This window comes from Psittacula echo, assembly GCF_963264785.1.
Source record: "Psittacula echo genome assembly, chromosome: 2".
Taxonomy (NCBI): Eukaryota; Metazoa; Chordata; class Aves; order Psittaciformes; family Psittacidae; genus Psittacula; species Psittacula echo.
Window position 1 is genome coordinate 1,603,245 of NC_137737.1, and position 24,603 is coordinate 1,627,847.

Sequence of the window (24,603 nt, forward strand, 5' to 3'; positions counted from 1 at the left end):
CAAGTGAGAAGAGCAAAGTAATTATCAGTAGGCTTACATTGTCTGTATGGGGATTGTCACCCTCACTGGAGAAGATTTGGAGGTCACAAATAAAAAGGGGTTGAAAGTCTTTCACCTGGTGTTTGGAAGTAGAGTTCCTGTAGCTATGAAGCACAGGATACATTCCCTAGGCACCAGGAGAGGTAGTGATTAGCTTCTAGCTGTCTTAGTGCAGGAAGGGATCTCCCATCTATTGGCCAAACATTATGCAGTCATCCATTGGGCTTATGTGGACATGAAGAGTTGAAATGATAGAATGAGAGAACTCTGATCAGCTTTCTCCTCCACATACATTCCCCCCTCATTTGGAAAGGTATTTCTGTCTCTTCAAAGACAATACCCTTACCCTGTTGAATGAAATGGAAAACTTAGCACTGTAAGCAAGCAGTCTCTATGATCCGTGCTCATTGCTTTACTTTTCCCACCTCCTTCGGCAGTACTAATGGCTGGAGTTGTCTCCTGTGATGTGGAATCTGTTTCCTGGGTTTCCTCACCCATAGGAAAGACCAGATGTTGTATTTGAGAGATGTGCACTAAAGGCAACCCCTTCCCATCGTGCAGAACTTTCTTGTTATGCCTGAGGAATCAGTGAACCCCAACTGCGGTAGATACTGAGCAGGTGACATTTTTTAGTACAAGAAAATCACCGCCTGTCACTGATCAGAAGCAGCTTCTGTCTGAGGGGAAATGCAGTGACTAATGTTGTCTACTTTTACAGGGTAAGACCCAGGAGATGAGAACAAAAGGGAATACTTGATCCTATCTAGTGGCATCGCTCTAATAGTGCCACTTCAGCTAAAGCCAAAACCAGGTCTGTGAAATGCTCAGCTGCCCTGTGCATGCCTTGCTGTAGCTGCCTCCTTTCTACACAGCACACAGAGAATTTTAACTCAAAATTTGCTTTTGTTTTCTTGATCTGTTTCCTTCAGATATTATCTGAACATAAAAAGTGTGACGTCAATCGAGGTTCCAGAATTTCCAGTATGAAATGCATCTGCTGCAGGTTTTTATTTATCTTTAGTCTGCTTTTGAGTAGATCAAGCCAGATCAGTGTTTAATCATGATTAAGCCCATTGTAATCTCTGTTCTTTCTAAAATCCCTCTCGGAGCAGAGCAGGTTGTTTATTTGTGAAAGGTTATCCCTAGAAGCTCTTTGGTGTTTGAAAGAGGCTGTGTTCTCCATTTCAGGGGGAAGCATAGGCACGTCGCTTCTTGCTTGTGTGGGTATAAATATATTTGCGTGGATATAAATATGTTTGTGTGTGCGCTTGCTAGGGCAGTTGGACATCAGCTATACCGTGCCTTGACATGGAGCAGCTGGTCACTGGAGGGCATTTGTCTGGCCCATCACCATTTCCTTGGTGAAAGCACCAAGTGGCTGGTCACAAGTCACTGCTGCCCTTGCAGGCAAACGTTACTGCCTTTGTATAAGCAGGCAAACGTTATTGCCTGTGTATAAGCAGGCACTGGCATGGGAGCTACCATCAGTGTCTCCTGAAGGAAGAATAGGGAAGGGGTTTTGACATCACTGCGTGCAGGGTGAGGGTCTGCAACAGCTGTCTGAGCTCTGCAGCTGCTGGGATTGGATCACCTGGAATGTATCTGTTGCCTGCACAGCCAAAATGTCATGTCCTATTGCTGTGGTTTGGTTGTTTGGAGAGTGCGACCAAGCAGCAGTCCCAGAGAGGTAGGGAAGGATGGTCGTGATCCCTGATTTATGGAGGTGTGCTGGAGTTACAAGGAAATCACAGTATTGGCAGAGTTACCCAAGGTAACTGACTCTGAATAGAGTTGGGAAGTGAACCTCAGCCTCCTGAGTCCCAGGCACTCTTCTGGAGCCAAGACAACCCTTCCTCTTTGATGTGGATTGTTTTTACTGCAGCAGACGTGTACCCCAGAAACTCAGTTAGTTCAGGACTGAGTCTTTGGGAGCATATTTTTAGCTGTGATAATGCAGTGCAAGCCCCATCTTGCAATCTTGCTGCACTTCAGAGCTGTTGGTTAAAAAAGGTTACAAGGCACTTGGCAATGGATGAATTAGTTGCTATAAATGAGTTATATTTACTGCCTGTTCTTAATTATCCTTTCCAAAAAGAGGTTGACCCCTTTGAAACTTAAGTACATTGGGATGTCCCCTAAAGTCAGATAAAGAACAGCACCTGGCTTTTAGAGAACTGGAAAAGGAGATGTAGACTTGGCCAATGACTTAGTCAGGACCTTTGAAGCCCTATTGCTGCTTAATTTTTCTGTTCCCCATTTCCAGAGAGGGGAGCTGGAGTCAGGTCTCACCATTGGGCCTGCTCAGTGGTGGTTTCAGTTGCTCTCTGCAGGGGACTTTATGACTACGTTTTCTTTCCAAGCCCCTCTGCTGCAAAGTATCGTCAAGTGGTCGGCAGGATTGGAAGCAGAGGCTCTCATCTATCAGTATTTCTGGTGTCTTTGGTGTTGGCTGGATTCCTTTTCTCTTTAGTTGCATTGCCAGCCTATTTTCTGATGATCAGTGGACTTCAATAAACAAAACTCTACAGACTTTACAGGGAGCCACAGAAAACACAGGGTGCACTTGAAATGCTGTCGTTGAGGAGGTGCCCTCCTCTGCTCCAGAACATGGCTGTGCCTCTCTGAGAGGTGGTGGTATGGAGATTGCTTGTCGTACTAGCTTGGCATACTAGCTTGTGAGGCACCTCGTCTTATCTCTGAACCAGAAGCCAAGCTTTACCCGTCACTAAATCATTCTCTGTACTTCCAGAACAAGGAGGAACAGAAAACATGTTGCTGCTGTGTAAATTTTGTTTGTGGGCAGTAGAATTGATAGAGGTCCTTAGCCCTTTTTATCTTTCATCTAGATGGCTTTCTTCTAGAAGGGACTCTTCATTAGGGACTGTAGTGGTAGGACAAGAGGTGATGGTTTAAACTTAAATAGGGAAGTTCAGGTTAGATATAAGGAAGAAGTTTTTTACTGTGAGGGTGCTGGGGCGCTGGTACAGGGTGCCCAGAGAAGTGGTGAATGCTCCATCCCTGGCAGTGTTCAGGGCCAGGTTGGACAGAGCCTTGGGTGGCATGGTTTAGTGTGAGCTGTCCCTGCCCATGGCAGGGGGGGTTGAACTAGATGGGCTTAAGGTCCTTTCCAACCCTAACCATTCTATGAATCTAGGATGGCAGAGGACAAAGTGAATTCAGAGAACAGGACCAGTTTTGGATAGTCAGCAATTTTGGGCAAGGGTGGTTTGAGGTTTGGTTGGTTTTTTCCTTTTGAATGGATTAACATAGCAGTAAGAGTGTTTGAATTTCAGCCCAAATAATTTTTTAGTAGTTTATATGGATTAAGTGATACGTATGTTCTCTATGGGGAACCAGAGCCCATTGCATCTGTTAGAGCAGAGCCTTGGTCAGGGTTGGAGGACAGTCCCATAGGCTCTGTGGAGAGCGTGCTAGTGAGTGGAGGCAGAAAGCCATCTATTACTTACGCTAACCTATAAATAAAGAATGTGCTATTTGAGAGAGGACTCAGTGTCAGATTGGGCTCTTTAAATTTAAATTTAGAGGTGTGAAAAAGAGTATTAAAAGTGTATGAGATGTTTTTATAAAAGGTGAAATAACATGTCCTAGTGCCAGAAACTGAGGAGATTCTCTTAATAATAAGCATCTACCCCAAAAATGAATGGAATGGGATGTGAGACAGATTTAAGTGACTCTGCAGAAGGTGGCACAGTGTTCCGTACGTGGCGTAATCAATGCCTGAAGGAAGAATAAATATTTGAGGCTGGCAATGGTTGTGAGTCATATTATATATTTTTCTCTCCCTTGTTTTGTGTTCTTACCATGGGAAAGAATGTTTGCGCTAAGCAGAGATGAAAATCAGTTGGGGAAAACAGTAACAGAGGGAAAGAAATGAATGGAGGTAGAATGCCCAGTGAATAACTATTTCTGATGGAAGTCTCTGTCAAGGTGGCCAAACTGTGACCGTGTAGTAATTCGGGCTGTGCCTTTTCCTTGTGTCACACCAGTTCTTAACATACTGCTTCTATTCCTTCTCATCCTGCACATCGGGACAGTCCTGTAAGTCTTTACCACCAGGTATATGCCAGAAGGGCACAATCTTTTAAATCAAATATCCAACTCACTTGCTTACAGCTCTGGAAATAAGTGTATTTCTATCCTGGGAATGGAGAGAGACCCTGTTATGTTGTGTGCTTAAGCAGCTTTCCTTGATTAATAACATTCAAGACTGTGGATTCCCTGTTCCCTTTATGTTTTTCTTTTGTATTAGTACACTTTGTTTCACCTCCTCTTTCCTCTGAGCGAAGGCAATGTGCATGTAAGGAGACTCAGATCATGGCAAATCAATGTAGCTCCCTGGTTGGTTGGTTTTTGTTGTTTGAGGTATGTTTTAATGGTGCACCAGAAACTATTTCTCAGCACTTTCAGGTCTCGTGTTTCATAGGATGGTTTTCTGTTTGCTTTCCATATTAAAGGCTAGGTTCTGATAAACTGATTTTCCCTTTGTGTAGTTACTGGGTGAGTAAGGTTGTACTCACGGTGGTTTGGTTTTACACCCCGCGCAGAAATCGATTCCTGAGTTTCAGGTTTCATGAGGAAGGAATCACCCCAGGGAATAAACAAAAATGAAATGAAAAATAAGAGGGGTTCCCAGCAAGTCACTGATTCCTGGTTGCTGCATTGTCCTACTGATCTCAGTGATACCTTCCCTAAGCATACACACGTATTCCCAGAGAGGGGTATTTCTGCTGGCGGAATTATAAATCCCAGCCTGGTTTGTGTTGGAAGGGACCTTAAAGCTCCTCCAGCTCCAACCCCTGCCACGGGCAGGGACCCCTTCCACTGGAGCAGCTTGCTCCAAGCCCCTGTGTCCAACCTGGCCTTGAACACTGCCAGGGATGGGGCAGCCACAGCTTCTCTGGGCACCCTGGGCCAGCGCCTCAGCACCCTCACAGGGAAGAGCTTCTGCCTAAGAGCTCATCTCAGTCTCCCCTCTGGCAGGTTAAAGCCATTCCCCTTGGCCTGTCCCTACAGGCAGCTGTAAAAGTGGCAGCAGAATGAAGCTTGCCATCTTGCTTTGGAAGTAATGAATTGGAGGGGAGAACTTGGAAAAGCACTGGAATATTTGCAGTGGACAGCACAGTAACAAGTAAATGATTCAGTCATGGGGTGGCTGTGATTTTAGCACAGCTAACCAGTTGAATAGACTGGTTTATGAATGTGACAGAAGTGTTTGAACTCAACTACTCGTTTCTCGTAAAAGCAGCTTGATGAAAAAGATAGCCCCATAGTCATGAGGGCTTCTTTACAGCACACCAGGTCCCTTACCGTGCTATTATTGCTGTTAATGACTATACAGCTTACTTATGCAGAAGAAAACATTATCTTGAAAAGGCTTCAAGAATAAATTGCACAGACTGTGGTCATCCTCTTGAGCCTGAATTCCTGTATCATGTTTAAAAAACCCCTCAAGAGTAGGAAAAGAAGTAGTCAGGAAATGTGTTCTGCAGTATTAGTCTGTCTCATGAAGTACAGGAAAAAACTCAGCTTGTGACTGGAAACATGAGAAATTAAAACCCCACGAAACTTCTCCTACATGGAGGATGGCAGATGCAGGTGGTCTCTTCCATAGGGAAGGGGCAGTATAGATTTCCACCAAGCATCTGTGAAGACAGCTTCCCATTAAATGGCAAACCGGCTGAAAGATGTTACGTATCCTGTTTTGACGATAGGTAGTTGAGCATCCCGTAATTCCTCAATAGTGGCTCCAGCACTTAAGTGCTGGAGAGAGGAGAGTTATTGTGCTGCCTCTTCCAGTTGTTGTTTTGCTGCTCTGCACCAAAGGTTTCAATGTCTTCCTCTGGAAGAGCTATAAAAAGACATTGTTTATATAAATAATCACTTTATTTAGGATGGAGGTGGGAGAACATGCCAGGGAATGACCCGCATTGCTGTCCTGGGAGCACCGTGATTGCAGGCGAGCAAAGAACTGGTTTTGTGGGCTACAGCCTGGTATTTTCTAATCATATATTCAAGGATCAAGTAATTTCCTCTTAGCTGTTCCAAAGAATTAAGCAGTTGGGTGTCTGCGCTGAGCTGTAATTCATCTGGGAGGGCAGTGTAGGAACTCACTGCTAATTTTTTCCAACGTAAGTGCTTAAAAAGGAAAGCAAATAACTTGGAAGTGCAGACTTATGCTCCTGCCACTCCCCAGCTGATCCTGTAGAGCCTGGCTTAAAATCCCTCCTCTGAATTGATTCAGGCAGGTTTGTGTATGGAAACAAATCATCACACACTTTTGATAATTGAGGTAATGTTAAGCTTATCAGCAGAATTGTTTCCCGCATGTTCATGAAGTACAATGGGTGAGGAACACAGCAATGGCAGGAGAGAGGCGTGTGCCCAGCTGGATTCACATCCATGGGCTGGTTCAGAGCACAGCCAAGCTCATGGAGGGGCTGTTACCTGATGTAGGAAATGATGCCTTCAGTTTGAAAACCTTTCCAGTCCTGCCAAGCATCATTTGGCTGCTACATAACCCCAGGGGTGCCTGAATGGCAGAGATCCTGATGCTTTGCTTTCATGCTCTTAAGTGAGCAGCAGTGCCTGTCTGCAGACCCAGAATTACCCCCATTTGATGCACGCAGAGTGGACTTGGACAACTTAGTTTCTAGTCTTTGTATAGTTGGGCTTGAAAAATGAGCCCTCCTCATCCTATCTCCTCTGAGAAGCTCAGTCCCGGAGGTTTCCTTTTTAAAGCATTAAGCTTAGAAGTGGTTTCTGCAGCAAAGTCATGAATTTGGGTCACTGTGTGGCTGCCAGGTATGGGAAATATTTGCTCTCCAGTCCATAACATGGTGCTTGGAGCAGTCATTTAGGAGCTGAGTGAGCATCTGATCCTCAGAGGCAGGACACCCTGTGAGTCTGAATTATGGGGATGCTCTGTAGGGAGCGGAAACAGCACATTTTCCAGGAAAAAATGAGCTCGGAAAAACGCCGTAGGTGCTTTCAAATGGACCAGGACTTGGGACCCCGATGTGCATGCCTGTCCTCCCAGCAAATGAGCTTTGTATGTCCATAGCATGTAAAGGCACATAGAGGTGATGACAGTGCCTGTAGATCATAGAATCAACTTGGGTGGAAAAGACCTTTAAGGTCACCAAGTGCAACCATTGTCCCAGCACTGCCAAGGCCACCACTGACCCATGGCACCGAGGCCTCGTCTCCACGGTGTGTGAACATTTGCAGGGACGGTGACTGCAGCCCTGCCCTGGGCAGCCTGTTCCAATGCCTGAGCACCCTCTGGGGCAGGAATTGTTCCTAATATCTGATCTAACCCTCCCCATAAATTATATATCTATGTATTTAGTTCTTCAGGTCTAACTTCATTGTAGAATTAGGTACAAGTAGAAGCAAAAAACCTTTTCCAACATAAGTGTACAGTTATGGCTGAAACTGAACCCAATTCCCTGGAAGAGGGCTGTTCTCCTTTGAAAACACTCACAATTATCTGTGTGTCCAGCCCCCATCTGCCTGCCAAGTTTTATTTGCCTTTATGTAATATCTATACTTGAACAGCACAGGAAACAAATATTATGCAGTCCTTAACGAAGTCTTCCTAGAAGGGATTAGTTGAATGGGCATGTGAATAATGTTATATCTTAACACAGGGCCACCCTGGTTTTCCCTTATGTTATTGATAGGGTTCCTCTGAATGGAGTTTGTGAGTGCATTCCCCACACTACCGGATGCATCTGTTTCGTGTGTGTGTGGTTTTTGGCTACTTCTGCAAACCGGAAAGGGGTATACACCTGAGGGAAAGGCAAACAAGCGATGAAGGGCTGGGACAGCACTGCTGTCAGTGGGAAATGGGATCCAACGCTGGGTCTCTGTTTCATGATTTAGCCATAACAACACTTCCTTCCCTGCTGTAACGTTTGGTTATAGAAGAATCCAAATGTAATCAAGGGCCTGATGCTCCTCCATGTCCCCTCACTGAGTCATTCCTGCCTGTGGGAAGCGGATGCTCTGTTGCCCAGCTGCAGAAGCACGCTGGGCATCCCAGGACCATGGTTTTTAGCTTATACGATACCCAGTGATGGAGCAGAGAAGGCAAATCTGTATTAAAAGATGGGTTAAAAAAGAACAGTGCCAGATGGTCTTATGTCAATTTTGTTCTATCTTCATCAGAAATAAATTAAACATGTTTCAGGATGGGTGTTGAACTGGGGGGGGGGCTTCTCCTCAAGCACCACTGCACAATGTACAGGGTATATATCATAGAGCTTTTGTGTTTACTTTTTCCTAAAGCATCAAGTCCAGCACTAGGAGATGCTCTGGAGCTCAGAGAAGCCTTTAACTTGGTGTTTCCTATCCCTGCAGATAGGAAACACCTGCAGTCCATAAACTGTTCCTCAAAAGTAACAGGAAAGTGAGCCCATTACCAGCCTTACATTCTTCATGCTCAGGCGCAGGTTTTTACTTCAAGATTTATGCAGGATCTGCAGTTTGAAAAAGGTGGTGAATTTTGACCTTATAGTTTAACATTACCCCAGTTGGGGTCTCCTTTTCAGCTATTTCCAGCTCTCATACTCAAACCCCAAGGCTCTTTCACCATGACGATGTCAAATCTTTACTAATATGACCCCTGAACATAGCTGCAATGGTAAGGAATTGAAAGAAGTTTCATCTCCACCTCCCGTATTCATTAAAGCTGCTCCCTCTAGTGTCAAAGGTAAAGGACCTGTGTATATGCGACACCTGGAAGTGGAATGTTCATTCTCTTGTGCTCTTTCCTGTTGGTTAAGAGGAACCAAAATCACCTTTGCTTTGATGAAGTGAGTTGCTGTTTACGTTTGGCCTGAAAGCTGCTGTAGTAATTAACCAAAACAGGCACTTAGTTGCTTTGAGCGCCTTTCGTTACAGCACCGAGATGGACCATGCCATAACAACAGGCTCACCCCGGCAGCTCCTCCTCACTGTTCCTTCTCTTCTCACTCTCCTTATAGCCTCTGCTCTGACACCATGTCTGCAACGAAAGCGTCCTCCAGAGAGGAATCACTGGCTAATTAGAAATGTGCAGTTGATTAAGCCCCAAGGCATTGTTTTCCTGCGTCACATTTAGTTTCCCTCAAGGTTTAGGAGTAGCACACCCTCTTTTTGAGCAAAAGATGCTCACCTCAAGGGACATGGCTGGCTCAGAGTGGTCCTCAGTGCTGGTGTTGCAGGGAGGAACACCTGATGAGCAGAGGTGTTCCACACGGAATGGTGTCATCAACTGGAGATGATGACCCTTCAGTGCCTGCTCTGGGCTGGCTGCACAAATAGCACCCTCAAAAGAAGACAAAGATGGACCAGGGCATCCTGAACAAGAGGAGGTGAGATCAGCTTGTGGGCTGCTGCAGGATGCTGGCTGGCAGTGGGTCCTAGTGGGCAGTTACTGCGCTGGAGGAGATTTAACTTAATGTACAAATTGGATGCTCTTGCCTGCAGTGCTTGGAGTGTCTTAGGGGGGCAGGTAGGTGTGTTAGGGAGTGTGCAGCTCCCTTAGGATATCCAGCCCAGAAGATGTTGTTCTCCCTGCTCCCAGATTAGTCCAAGGCTCCTTGTTTTCTGCTCCTCAGTCCCTCCTCAAATGTGTTTCCCCAGCTTCTTCCAGTGTAAGTCATTAGCTCATTCCTATACCCGTCTCTGATTCTGGAGGGGCTCGGAGCATCATACGCTGGCTCTTTATTAGGGTGGACAAGGAGCAATTACATCTTTGGATCCTCCCTCCTTAGGAAAATGAGGCGTTGCTGATGAGCAAAGGCAGCAGGGCTTGTCGCGGTTCCTGGGCTGGTGGCCCTTGTTGGCACCTGGCACACCAAACGGGGGCAGTGGGCAGGTACATGGCACAAGGGGTTGGCTGCTCAAGAGCACAGCATGGTCTTTGCTAGGGACATGCCTGGATCCTGGTGCAGCTGTGTTCCTGCTCCCTGGAATCACTGCTTGTCCCACACAGCCCAGCACGCAGCTGGAAGGGCAACCATGGCAGCACAGGTGTGGTGCAGGGCATGCTTGTGACTAAACCCAGGTGCTGTTGGTATTACGGTGTGTGTGTGAGTTTTGACTCTGTATGTGTAGGGTTTAAAGAAGCAGGTGACTTAATCTCTAACAATTTGCAGGCAGAAAGGCTCTGGAAAAAGCCAAAACTGGAACTTTTTTCCTTAGGAGGATTTTTTTGGGGAAAAAATGTTGTTCTGATTCTGATTTTGATTTTCCTTTCCCACCAGAAGAACTGCTCCTGTAAGGATGCGTAGCTCTAACTTAGCTTTTCAAAGGAGGAAAGGCATTTCTTTCCTTCCCAGTGTGGTCTAAGAGCTTGTCTGTGTATTCTTGCTGCCCGAGGGAAAGCAGAATATTGCCTGACACTGGGTTTTGTGGGCAGATGATTTGAGAAACGCCCTTCTCACTTCATCAAAAACCCATGACCTGAGCACGTGCTCTGTCACAGCTTCAGCATCCGTGTGCCTCCACGCTCTGGAGAATGGGCACAGACTAAAGTCAGGTGCTGCAGGCCAAGCTCTCCATTGCGGCCACCATGGCCAGGGCAGGCTGGTGGCTTTTTGTCTGAACAAACTGCATCATCTTCTTTGTCATGTTTTCGTTTGAGCAAAGTTAAACCAAGGCCTTAAAAACTAAATCAATGTGGAGGAAACAAAGTGTTCAGACTGGTGATGGGTTCTGTAGGGTTTATTCAGTCCCCTTGTATACTTCATGCTGGTTGGACTTTGGAGGCAGCTGCAACCCAGGGATAAGTAAACTCTTTTCTTGAGTTACAGTTGAATTTCTAATGTCAACTTTTCCTGCCTGATGGCATACAACAGACAATGACACCGTATGTTTTTTACAAGGGTGATAGGGCTTGAAGCTGAAAGAGGTCAGATTTAGCTTGGATATTAGCAAGAATATGAGGGTGCTGAGGCGCTGGCACAGGGTGCCCAGAGAAGCTGTGGCTGCCCCATCCCTGGCAGTGCTCAAGGCCAGGTTGGACACAGGGGCTTGGAGCAAGCTGCTCCAGTGGAAGGGGTCCCAGCCCGTGGCAGGGGTTGGAGCTGGAGGAGCTTTAAGGTCCCTTCAACACAAACCAGTCTGTGTTAATGTGACATGTTGAAAGAGAAGCCCCAGCCAATCTCTGCATTTCAGAAGACTCTTTTAGAAGGTGTGCCAGGCATTTTTGCTTTGGGTGTGTGACCAAAATGACCCTCAGCCTTCCGAGGCAAGAAGGGGTTGCTGGGTTGCATGCACCTCAGAAGTCAACACTTACAGCTTTCACCTCTGGGATGCTGCAGTTGCAGACAAGGCAGTTAGTGAGAGAGCAGGGGTTTAATTTCATTTTTGAATCAAAAGATAAAGATGAGAATAGCTGTCCCACTGTTCTGCTGATGCCCACATAGGAAACACATCTGCACAGTTTATCACTGTAGCTCTTTGAACTGTGTTTGTCATTACCACTGCAAAGAGTCACTGTGGACAGGAGGTTATTGCTTGCCTTGAAAATCCGTCTCCGTTAATTAGGAGGGACATTCTGGATATTACTTCTTCAACCAAAAGGACCTGGGGGCTTTCCATGGTGTCCACAGTTACAGCATCCCCGACCTGCTGGGCATTAGGACACAGCTCCTATAGCTCCAACCACGTGCTTGGACACATAAAGGTGTCCAAGTGCTGTGGCTGTATGGCAGTATCCAGGAAAATGAGCACTCCAGGGAGGTCAGGCGGATCTGCTGGATCTGCGCACAGGCTGATTCCTTCGTGCTCAGGGAGTCTCAATGCGCCATCCCGGGTTTAAATCCCCCAAATGCCAGCTATTGAGCTTGGCCAACACCCTTCCTCTGGTGTAGTGCTGGCAGCCTTAGCGTTGGAGTGGGGCCAGCCACGCTACGGGGGCTTCCTGCCCTGGGGAGAGTTCAGCAGCCATGCGTGAAGCCCCTCGAGGGTGGGATACGGTCCAGGCAGCATCTCCGGAGGTGGCACAGAGGAAACCTCATTCCAGCCAAGCAAGCAGCTTTGGAGGGGGATAAGAAAGGCTCTGAGGGAAAACCGTTCCATTTGCACCACCTGCACTGAGCTGTTGTCATTGCTATTTATCTCCAAGTCATGTCCGTGGGGGTGAGTCAGCCTGCGATGTGTCCCACCTCCTTTGTGAGCCTTCAGGGAGGGCAGGCAGCGCAGCCTGTCCATGTCTTACCCGTGCCTTATTTTCAGGTTTTATTCCAAGCCCTACAAAGCTGATCTCTTTTATTTTTTCCCTTTTCCCTTTCCTCTCTCCAGTTTTGTATGGAGCTGAACCAGCCGGTGCTGCCAAACATCCGCAAGTGGAAGGGCCCTAGAGGATGTTGGAAGGGTGTTGTTTCCGAGAAGCCCTCAGGCCAGCTACACAAGGTACATTAATCCCCAAGTCTGAACTTTGCCTTTGCTCCTTTTTCCCCTCTAACCAAGGACATATTTTGGATGTTTTAGGCAAAACATTGTGCTAATCTGTTTTGGCAAGGTTTGCACCTCTTGTGTTTTAAGCTGGCTGTTCCTGGAGCTTTTGATTCACCCGTGTGGAGGAATTGTTCTCCTCAGCCTGTGGCACTCTTATAAGGAGGAAGGTGTGTGTTGGGGGGAGGTATGGTGGGTAAAAATGGTGCAGAAATGGAGAAGAAAGGCTACACATTAGGACAAGGAAAGAGTCCTTGGTTTTGCCCCTGGCAGTCTGCACTGTGCTTCTCCCTGCAGCATCTTCTGCTGTGGGAATATGCATATGGACTGCAGTGAGGTACTCACCTGCTACCCGTGACAGTGTTCAAGGTATAGCTACACTGGGTGCACCACTAACGGTGCCCAAAAGCAGCCTTTCCCAAGGGAAAATCTCTATTCCTTTCCGTTAAGGGTGCTAATGAGTTTTCAGAGCAAGGTCCTTCTGGAGCTGGAGCCTGTTGCTGCTGAATGGGTTCATTCTCATGATGCAGTTATTGCAGTGTGGATGTTGTTGTGGGGTGGAAGCAGGCACCAAGACCTGTCACATAACTCAGCAGTGCATGGGGTTGCCTCCATCTGTTCTGACCACTGGCGTTATTAAATACGTAGCCGCAGTTGTATCCCTTAATCACGCTGCTTTGAATTCACGTTTCCTTAGTTTGGCTTTTCCAAATCAGGTTGCGCCACTGTTCGCTGGTTTTGCACTGATGCTGTGGGAGGTGCACTTCCTTGCATTGCCCTTCGGAGGAAAACCCAAACACGGGGGGAAAAAATCCCAAACAAAACCCAAACCCACCACCTGAGCAGTGCAAGGATTGGGCTCTGCCTACCACTAGGAAGGCTTGGAGAGTGTCCAAGGTTTACCACAACTCACACTTAATTCCGATGCAGAGTGCAGATTCCCTTCAACACATCTTTATTCCTGGCTGGAGTTTTCCTTTGGGATCCCTTGTTAGGCCCGGCTATTAAAGCACTGGGTTTAAAAGTTGTGCACAGTTGTCAAAGTTGTTCCCTCTGCTCTTGCTTTTTTCCAAGAGCTGTCAGTAATTGTCTCACGGTTTCCATGTGAAATCCAGAGCCTTTCGTCCATTCTTTCTTGAGCTCTGTTTCCAAAGATAACAATGAAAGCTTTGACCGTGGGCTGAGTGACTAAACCCCATCATCCACCTTGTTTTACTGGTAGGGATGTAAGAACGGATCAGGTGAGAAGCCTGTGGCCAAGCTAAGAATAGGAATGTTCTCCGCTGACTCTTCCTTTTGGCTGCTCTAACAGAGATCCAGGCTGTGCTGGACGTGGGGCTTGTTCCACTCAGGGAAAGCCTCTTCTACCCCTTGGGTTAGTTAATGAGTCCCTCAGGTTGGAACACTGTGTATGCGGGTGCAGTGCAGTGAAGGAAGAGTGTGACCCTGAGTGCAAGGCTGGTATCAGGACTCTTCATAGCGTTTGCTTCCACATGCCTTCAACCACGGATTGACTTTGACCACCGTGGTGGTGTGAAATCTGGAGCCAGGAAATAGCAAAGAGCACTTGTCAGCAGCTTTATTCTTCCCCATCTTTTCCTATAGCGGTTTTCAGACCTTGGACTTGTGACTGGCAGAATAGTGTCAGTGTTTTAAGGGTGAGTTATCTAAAGTAGCTACCAAAGGATTTCAGCCACCTTAATACTTTCCTTCAAGGCCCACAGGAAGTCAGCAGGGCAGATAATACTTGTTTATTGCAGCTGAAAACGAAAAGAATCCTCTTTGTGCTGGATTTAACTGTGGTTAACTGGGGGAAGCAGCTTTGAATGATATCAAGGAAGATGGTGTCTGCATGATGGGAGGAGAGGCTGACAGGCTTTGCTGTAGCTACTGCTGCTGCTGTAACCAGGGTGGGATGCCAGCTTCACATCCTGAAGTTATCAAAACCAAAACCCTGTGCAGGATGGTAGAAAGAGCTGAAAGGACTGGAGAGCTGGAAAAGAGACAGAGCAGATTGACAGAGCTGAGAGGTCTAGACCAGATCACACACTAAGATACTGAAGGAGCCTGGATGCTTTCAGTTTGTGGGTGGCAGAAGCCTTTGCGATGGCATATGGCATGGGGAGAAGGAACAAGTGTATTCAGCGTCATCTTCCAAAGCCCCAGCAGCCACCCAATGGGACCATGAGGCACCGAGCTCAGGCTTAGACAAACAATTTGGTTTTGCCTTCTTACTGCTTGCTTTTTTCACCCTCTTTTTTGTTTGTAATTCCAGGGAGTTGAATATTCGGGCTTCCTCTGGGATACCACAGCTGGCATCGAACTGAAAGATGCCTCATCTCAGGAGAGTCCGCAGACTAACGGCAATGGCAAGCACTCGTACCCTCACCCTTATCTTGCACATTTCAAGGTAACCGCTGTTGTGCCAACAGACCCTTGTTTAGCACTGGTTAAAACATTTGGGAAGGGTGGAAAGAGACACAGTCTTCTGAGAGATGAAAACCCGCATTGGGCTCTAACTCATCACTGCGGCACCGTCTCATGGCTTGGTTATAGAAAGGTGGAGAGGGGTAAGAGTAGGCAGGATGGAGATAGATATAGATATCTAGATATATAGATACGCAAGTACAGAAAGCACAGTGCTCCTGAGAGACTCAGGCTTATGTTGCTGGCATACTGCAGAGTTTCCCTTTTAAAGCTGTTTCACTAGGCTGAGCCCATCTAAAAGAACATCGTGCATTTGGGAGGTTGTTCCCATACATCTGCTCTGGCTTTGAGCTGAAAAAGGTTACATTTAAGTTAAATATTAGGAAGAAATTCTTTCCTATGAGGTTGCTGAGGTGCTGGCCCAGAGAAGCTGTGGCTGCCCCATCCCTGGCAGTGTTCAAGGCCAGGCTGGACACAGGGGCTTGGAGCAAGCTGCTCCAGTGGAAGGGGTCCCTGCCCGTGGCAGGAGTTGGAACTGGATGAGCTTTAAGGTCCCTTGACCCCAACCAGTCTGTGATTCCATGATTCTATGTGCTCGAGTGAACATCCAAGCAGAGGGAGCCCATCTCCACACAGGCTGTGATGGAGGGGTCCAGTCTGGGGAAGCTGACATCTCTGGTAATGCTTTCAGAGAAGCATTAGTAAAATAATTATTAGTAAATAAATTATTAATAATAATATTAATTAATAATGCTAATAGGTCAATGTTGGGAGTAAGTATTACTCATGCCAGGTCAGTCCCTGAAGGTAAGCAGAAGATTGTGTGGAGCCAACAGCTCCTTTCAAGGTACATTAAGTTTCTTGGTTAGTCTCTGTGACAAACCAGGGCTAATCACGAGTAGTAATTAGCCCATGTAATGACCACAGCATTATTTGTAGCTTATTAACAACTGGGTTTGCATCAACTGATTTCCATCAGCAGCTGGCTTCTTTCTGCAGCCGTGGTGGAGAGAAGCTGTTTGCTCATGCTCATGCTCATGCAAACCAGTTTCTCCAGAGCTGGGAGGGGGTCAGGTGAGTGGAAACAAAGCTGCAAAACACCTTCCCCCTCGTCCTCCCGAGGCCAAGACAAACCAAACCCCACCACACACATCGCTAAGCGAGTCCTCGTCACCCAAAGCACTGGGAACAGGCGTGTGGTTCGGCTTTACGACCCGTTGTGCCCTGTGCGCATGGCATCGATTTCTCCCCCTTCCTTCCTCCCCAGGTTGGGATGAACGACCTAACGCTGGTTAACCTTCACCTGGCCTTGCCGGCGGGCGAGAGCACTGGGAAGAACCACGACAGCCACAAACTGGCAGCCTTTGCACAGACTCTGCAGGAGACACTGAAAGGTGGGGCCGGGCTCAGCGCTGCTGGGTCTCAGGAGCACGCGGGGCCGGGCTCTCGCATCAAAAGGGGTTTAAATGCATAGAGTGAAGCCTGTCTCAGCGTGAGCTTCACAAACAGCCCTGGCAGTGTTCAGGGCCAGCGACATGGTCCAGGGTGAGGTGTCCCTGCCTATGGCAGCGGGTGGAACTGGATGAGCTTAAGGTCCTTTTCCAACCCAAGCCAGTCTGGGATTCTATGATCCTCATCAGCCTCAGAGTTGTCTTTACCTGTGCTTCGATGGTGCACAGTGTGGCAAATGTGCTTTCCTCTTCCTCATTGTCTTAAAGTCTTTCCTCATTAACACAAACAGCACAGCGGATCCTACTGGCTTTGAGAGCATCTTTTCAAATGCAATCCCTTCCGATTTTATGCTAGTTTAAGAGCAGGTTCAGCCAAGAAAACCCAAAAGATCCCAGGGTTAAGACCCTATTGTAAGTGCTTTGTGGAAATGGCACACCTGATATCAGAACAAAGCTTAATGGCTTTTTCCCCCCAAAGAAATAGGTTCTGTATATTCACTTTTTGGGTAACTGGAAGCCTTTTGGAAAACTCAATGCTAACGAATTAAAAAGAGACCAAATCCTGCTCTGGTACCTGCGGTTTGGTCTGATGTGCAGGGTAATGTTGTTGATAGTAAATAATCAGCTGCTCTGGATTTACAGCAGGATGAGGGACACCAGGGTTTAGAGCTGAACCTGAGCAACACTGGGGCAGCTGCCTCCTTTTCTTTACCTCACTTCTGAGAATTTGCTTCTTACTTGGAAGCTTGCAAATGGAATTCCGTTTCCTCCGAAGCAGAGCAGCACCTTTCAGGCTCTGCGTGTTGCTGATCTTGTTATAGGAACAGAAAAACCTAGCCCTTCGGTTACTGCTTGACAAGGGTGCAAGAGGGTTACCAGGTTCTATGCATGGTAGTTCTCAGCTTGGACCAGTTTAGCAAGGTTGGTCGCTTGGAAGCATGAATATCCCTCGTGTATAACACAAGAGGTGTTTGTCGTTTATGTGTGTGCTATTGTTGTTCCTTTTGAGCTGCAAGAAGTCAGAGCTGGTTTTAGGTGCTACTGGTTTAAGTATTTGTCCACGTACCTTGAAATTGGAAAGGATGAAGGTAAACAAAGGGATCATTTGTTTAATCCCCAGAGGCTGAACTGAGGCACAGATAAATGTGTAGCTCTTCTGAAGTCAACCCAGTTGCATTTCCACTGCATCTAAACTGAGACTGTTGGCGTTAGGGCTTCTTTTTAGTTGATGTGTTCACTTCCCTGTGGTAGGACGGTACTTGTTCTTGCTTAGTCCTTCACAAATGAGATTCTGAGTCCTCCAAACCTGTGCAGTGCAGGTCTTGTTTCCTAAGCAAATGGTAGTGCACACTTGTTACTTTGAAGTACTGAATTACCCTGCCAAAATGAATGCCATGCTTCAGATTACCATCATCCTTCAGCTTCTTCCAAATCAGTCCGTAAAATATGGGTAATAAGAACTGATTTATAAGCCAGTACTGCAGTGAGTACTAACAGATGCCTACTCTGTTCTCTTTCATTCTTATGAAGAGGCATGGGAGCATCTAAGGAAATCTGGTTGCTGTCCACAGCCTCCTGTAATGTAGAATACTAATGATCCCATATTTCTGCCATCAGACCAGAGAGTCCTGGTTCCTTTTTCCACCTAGTTCTTTCCTTTCATCAGTGCTGGAGAGATGTGGTGGCTGTTGGTTGCTCATAGCTAACTCTTTGCAGCGTCAGTTTGTCCTCAGTGCGCGCAGCACACAGATGCTATTCCAGATGTGCAGCAAGTGCTTGAAGCCAGGGACCAGGGTGTTCTCCCATCTGGCTTGGCCGTATTCGATGGGTTACCCATGCATCAGGCACTAGGGTTATAAGACCTTTGAGAGGCTGTACGGAGCTGCTTAGCAGCCAGTGTACAATCACATCTGGGGAAGTATGCCACTGTGTCCCACCAGATGGATGCTCTGGGTCCTTGTGGGACAGTACAGTCTGTGGGAGGGACCTTGGCAGCAAAATAATACTGAAACCTGCTGTCATTTCCAGTATGATTTGTGGCTTGCAAAGGGCAGAGAAACCACAAATGGTTTCGCTCTTTTTTCGTTGCATCTTAGCAAGCAGCAGCACGGTTTGAAGTGTTTGGGTTTGGAGGTCAGACGCTGTCAATCTCGCTGCTCTCCAGCCTCAGTTCATGTCACACAGCGCAGAGCGGGAGTGGAACCGGTTTTGCTGTTGAACTTGCGCTCCCTCTCCTGGCTACTCCTACAGCAACAGCCCCAGGCGAGGAGGTTTGTCCCTGGGCGCTGGGAACGGCAGCGCAAGCCAGGAGTAAAGAGCCAATGAAGGAGCCTTTAGACAGCGTTTCTGCCAGGAGTTCGGAGTCAAATCAGCTTTGCGACTCAGCGTTTGTATTTGCCCTCCTCCCATTTGTCCTCGCTCCCTCTTGTACTTAAGCAATGGACGTCCATTCCTCCCGGTCATCCCTGGTTTTCCTGTTTCCTAGGAGAAAAAGACGTGATCATCCTGGGAGATTTTAACCAGGCCCCAGACACAAGCGACCACGACGTACTGAGGAAGGAGAAGTTCCATCACCTGGTCCCTTCCAGCACCTTCACCAACATCAGCACAAAGAACCCACAAGGATCCAAGTCGCTGGATAACATCTGGATCAGCCGGAGCTTGAAAAAGCTTTTCACAGGTACAGCTGCTTCTCAGGGAGGTCGTGGAACCTTCAGCGAGTGACACGTGTCAGTCGTGGGCAACACCTTTGTCTGTGGTTCTTTTCCATGCAGGCCATTGGGCTGTCGTGCGCGAAGGTCTCACAAACCCATGGATCCCTGATAACTGGTCCTGGGGGGGGGTGGCCTCGGACCATTGCCCCGTGCTCGCTGAGTTCTACCTGGAAAAGGACGGGAGCAGGAAGGAGGTGACGCGGAACGGGAACGGGGTGACGGTGGAACGCAACGACTCCCATGCTAAGCACGAACGATGACGTGAACTTGAGGGTGCCTCCTGCTCCCCGGGGAGCAGGCGGAGGCTGCCTCCCCTTCTCCTTCCTTCCCGCTCTCCTCCCCATGCCTAGGGAGCACCAGCACTTGATTTCGGCGGCCGGGGCTTTGTGCCCCTCCTGGACAGCTGTGGGGTGCCCCATGGCAGCGCTTTGTGGGGCCACAGAGGACATTTCCCACGGCTGGAGACTGGGATGAGAATTGTACAGGAAATAAAGTGTGCTTTTAATACTGTGCAGGGTGCCTGCTGCAGTGCAGCCGAGCAGGGCTTCGTGGGGACGGTGAGGGGGGAAGCTGTCTCTGTTCCTTGTCCTCTGGTCCTGCAACTGGCGTCAGGGAGGAGAGGTAACCCCGGGTCTTAGCCCAGGAGCTGGTGTTCTGAGCAGGGCTCTGCACTGGGGACAAAGAGGTGGTACATCGGCGGGAGGGTCTATAGACGGGCTCACATTCACGCAGCCGCTGCAAAGGCACGTGTTGTACCAACCCTTGCCCAGCGGTTGGTGTTCAGTTTCTGCCTCCGGATCATCGCTCTCCTGAGCTTCACTGCTGTGTAAGTCCAGGCACCACAACGGGGAGTCTGAATACAGTGTATGGTCACTGTGCACGTGGCAGGGATGGGGTCTGCTTCTAAGGAGCTTTGTTGCTGCACATGCCCTGGGTGGGGAGGACTGCAGTCAGCAAGCTGCCATGGGATGGAGCATCACATTTGCTACCTTCATGGAAGTTTTCAATAGCAGCAATCAATAAGCAGTGACCTAGACGGGAAAAGTATAAGGAAAAGCAATTCAGCAACTGCAAAAGAAATAGGTTGAGTGTGAGATGTGCTGAGCTGCCCACTAGCTGTAGGTGGCCACACATGATGCTGCTGAGCAGAAAGGCAAGCTCTGGGGCGCAGCTATCAGACTACAAAGGGAAAACTACTGCTGGCAGCACTGCCATACCGAAGGAGATGTGATTGAGAGGTTTAGAGCAAAACAGTACCATATTCTTGCAGTGTTTTCTTGACTTTCTAACCTACTGCCTCATTTCAGGTAGCAAGAGCTGAATAAACTCAGGTGCAAACACACACAGCTGGAGATTTCAAACAGCTTTTCTGCCTGTAACAAAACTAAGCCTGGATGAAGGTGAAATGGTCTGGGTGTGACTCTGAGACTGAGGGAGGTGTCGCTGACATTTGAAGAGGTGCAGTGAATGACTCAGAGTTACCAGACCAAACTACTTGCTCAGCATTCCCTGTTGAACATGGGAGGTGCAGGCGTTTGTCCCTGCTCATGAAGCCAGCCGGTGAGCTTAGCTCCAGCTTTCATTCTGGATCCTTGCTGCTGCTTTGTCCTTTTCCCTTACATATGAATGTTCGAAGGCTGAAATGACTTCATAGCTCTAGAAACAGAACTCGTAAGGGTCAGATCAGATTTAACCTGCTGCAGGTGTAAGTGCAGGGTGATGGTCTGCAAAGCAGCAGCACTCACTGCTGCAGGAGGGGGCTTTGCTATGGCTGATGAGCTGCCAATTAGCATGGGCTGATGGTGGGGGTGATGAGCAGAAGCCACCTTCATAACCCATGTAGGAGCTATAGGGAGGATTAATGGGACTGGCCTATAGCCCAGAGTCAGCCCAGGCTGCTGGGAGGAATGGGGAGCTCTGGAAGGGTGATTGTTTGGTGACTAAGAAGATGCCTTGGAGTAAGATGGATCCTTTGTGGTCAGAGGGAGGAGGACAGAGGAGTTTGGTACCTATATGGAGGTCTGCCTTACGTGGAGCATCAGTATGAGGTACGTACTTGGTTACTTCATGCTGGGACTCGGCAGTGCCTCTGTCTTGATAGTGTCACTAGGGTCAAAAAGCTTGCTTTGCCTGTGTGTGTGACATCCTTGGAGGGTGATGAGATGGTTGTAAGGATTCTGGAGTTCCCAAGAGCATTGGTCATGTTATGGTGGTTCAGTTCAGTGGTGGGAGCAAACCTGAACAGCAATAGCAGTTATTCCAAGATGCTTACAGCAGCAGCTGGGCCAGCCCGGTGCTCAGTAGCTGCATTGCCCTGGCAGCACCAGGCAGGTGGCACAGTGGCAGTGAATCGTTCTTGCAGGTTTTCAAGCTGAGTTATGACCTTTTTGAGCCTGCTGGAGTAAAACCTTAAAGCAGCGCCCTGCTCACCGAGGCTGAGGGGGGCACATCTGGTGTTTGGCCTCTCCTCTTTGCTCCCACAGTGCAGGCTCTTAAAGCATTCACAGCCAAATTTACTGTTCTTTCCTATCTGCTCCAACCTGTTTGCTTCGGGGCAAAGCCTCTGCTTTATCCTGTGGGCTTTTTTGGGGGGATTTATTTGGCAAGGGTCCATTTGGTCTCCTGGCTTTGCAGCGTCGCTGCACCAAGCAGTGCTGCAAGCCAGCTGAAAGTAAAGGGGTTTTGATACAGGAGGAATCATGAGAGATGCTCAACACCTCTGAGAAGCAAACACAGCTGAATAACTGTGCTGGCATTGAACTTCCAAGAACCAGGTCGTGGCAGCTGCAGGTTGAATGGATCATTTTGTGGTCATGCTGCTCTTCCCCTTCGTACGTGAGGTTTCCTCACCTGCTTTAAAGGGACCTTTCCCCCTGTCCTCATGCACCCAGGTGCTCCCTTGGGTCAGGAAGGTGCTGGGGGGGAAGCACTGGTGCTAAGTTTCCTTCCCGCCTTCTGCCCTATGCCTGGAGGGATGCGTGGAGGCACATGTGGAGACCCAAAGGGTGGCAATACGGGTCAGTGGATACGTACCTTGCTTTTCCCTGCCTATCACCTGTGGGATGGAAAGAGTAGGATGTCTGCCTGTAGTACCATGCTTTGCTTTATGCTTAGAAATAAGCCTGTCCCAGCAGGCTGGGGATCCACTGCTGCTCCTTTCTGTCTGCAGGAGGAAAGCAGCAATGTAATGGGCAGGGCTGTAGGCTGGGAAGGTGTAAGCAGAGGTACACTTAACCGTGTCCTTCACTTCAGAGCAGAAGGAAGGAGATTTCTTTTGCTCTTGGGACAGCCAAGAACCCATGCAGGAGCCTCAAAGAGTCATGGGGTGCTGGAGGAGATGTGTGAGAGACTGCAAACATGCAGGGGGACAGCAGGAGCATGCCAATGGACAGGCAGGAACTGTGCTGGGGCTCCCAGAAGTGATGCACATCTAGGACATAGCTGCAGCACGGAGGTCCCTAAGAAGGGTAGAGAAATGTTTGAGCAAGGACGCTGGGAATAACGTTATTATGGGATGTTCAAGTAGCCATAGAGCCAGTGCTGTCAAAAGAGAGTAACGCGCTCACCCAACACAAGGTAACACTTCAATACCCTCACCCCAACCATTCTTTCATTTATCTTTATTTATAAGTTGTACAAAATGTATTTTAAAATTGGCCTGATGAAACAGGGAGGCTTTTCCAATGTTGACCAGGTTTCTGTATAGGAATAATGCCAAAGTAGTGAAACACGGATACACAGCAAAGCAACTGCACCAAGCTGCTAGGAGAGGCCGTCAGCATGTCATTGATACCATCACAGTGTAGTGACATGAGCTCATGTGCACTGTTGGCCACGTGCTTTGTTACACAGCTTCAGTACCATGACTGAGTAACCAGCCTCATCCCAGGGGAAGAAGAAACTTCAGGAAGACTTACAAAAGCTACACTTCAAAACTTGGAATGCTTTTACAAGGGAGGAAGGACAAATCTGATGCCAAAAGGAGCTGACAGCTTCATCTGTTGCTATGGTATTACTTTGATACTGAGCAATTCCAGGCTCCAACCTTGCACAAGGCAAATCTAACCCTAGAATAACAAAGAAAAGAAGTTTAATGGCACCTATGGCTTTGAAGGAATGTGATGCAGGTTTCTGAGTAGAGCAAAAAGGCCTGTAGTAGTCTTTAGGGCTACAGAGTGGCAAGAGAGTCAGCTGGCTGCTAGAGGGAGGACTTCAGGCATGGCATTCTGCAGCACAGAAGGGTGACTAGCGCAGCCTCCTGGTTCAAAGGACACATTATGTACATACACTTAGATTATAATACATTACTCCCGGGGAAGAAGGAAAAGCACTTTGCTTATGCAGAAGTCGCTGGAGGAAGGCAGGGATTGTTTCTGTAAGAAAAAGAAGAGTTCAGAATGGTCCCTTCCACAAAGGACTGTCCCCTTGGCACACCCCTGGGTCAGCAAAGTCAGCCAGATTCTTTCATGGGGTAGCTCAAGTGATCTCTACCTGATTAAAGGCATCTTTTGACTGCACTCTTTTGACTCGACCTCAGCCATGTGTAGGTTTCTTGCCGCTCCTGGTAAAGGAGCCAAAACCTGGAGCCCATGGGTGCACGGCTGCAGATGGTTCTATAGCACTGCAGTCCCACGTCTGCTCTGCGCTGCTCTGTAAAGAGAAGTCACCACTGAGCCAGCTACACAGCCTGGAGGGGGGGGAAGAGAAAGGAAGGGCTTTTATTTCATACGGAGGCTGAAGTCTTCCAGCTCCTGAACAATACTGACAATACAAAATTAAGGCTACTGTGAGCAGTTCTTGGTCCCTGCCTCAAAAACAACCAAATTTAGTAAATTTATGCTTGTTGAGTGCATTTTCTTTTCTGAAGCAGCCAGGCAGCTGCTGCAACAGCACCTGCAATGCTACCAGAGAGGCAGCTGCTTTTATGGGATCATTCAAAAGCCTTCAGACCTCTTAGTCAGCTGAGAGCTTTTACTCACGTTTCCCTATGGATCAGAAAACATGTTCTCAAGGCTTTGCTGTCATGGCTGGTAATGACCTGAGTGTAAAATAAGGTTAAAGGCTTATTCCATCCTGTTTCATTAAAGAACAGGATAAATGGGAAGGGAGGACAGCATGCAGATGTGGTGGGGAGGAAACTTGCCTTCATCTACTTTCCTTAACCAACGCCAGGCCTGTTACCAGTGTGCCAAGGCTGAAGGGAAGAAATGGCAGACACCTTGTCCAAGACTCTCACTAGCTCCCATCCAGTCTCTCCTACCACAGCTGCTTCCCAGGGGTTCAGAGGAGCCCTGGTAAAATGCTGCCTACTAAAACAAAGGCCTTTGCCAGAATGCTTATAGGTGCAAAACTCTATTTCCCTTGGTAATACCATAATTCTTTGGAATCAGAAAATGTAGTTTATGTAACAAGTCCTCCTGCATCATCTAAGCTATTTATCATGGTTCTGGCCATGCCTTACAGTAAGGTGCTTTCTCTTCTTGGTTCTGGATATAGCACCAGCAGTT

At 47.9% G+C, this 24,603-nt stretch overlaps 1 protein-coding gene across 1 annotated transcript in view; it reads left to right on the forward strand.

Annotated features, from left to right (window-relative positions):
- Positions 1 to 19,356, forward strand: part of EEPD1 (endonuclease/exonuclease/phosphatase family domain containing 1) — a gene marked incomplete at both ends in the record, with an annotated part of 53,211 nt that extends 33,855 nt beyond the window's left edge. The window contains 5 exons of the mRNA XM_080610971.1: positions 12,352 to 12,462; positions 14,780 to 14,914; positions 16,199 to 16,325; positions 18,868 to 19,062; positions 19,157 to 19,356. Coding sequence (XP_080467097.1) covers positions 12,352 to 12,462; positions 14,780 to 14,914; positions 16,199 to 16,325; positions 18,868 to 19,062; positions 19,157 to 19,356 — 768 coding nt within the window. The remainder of the gene's footprint in view (positions 1 to 12,351; positions 12,463 to 14,779; positions 14,915 to 16,198; positions 16,326 to 18,867; positions 19,063 to 19,156) is intronic.
- Between the last annotated feature and the right edge of the window lie 5,247 nt (positions 19,357 to 24,603).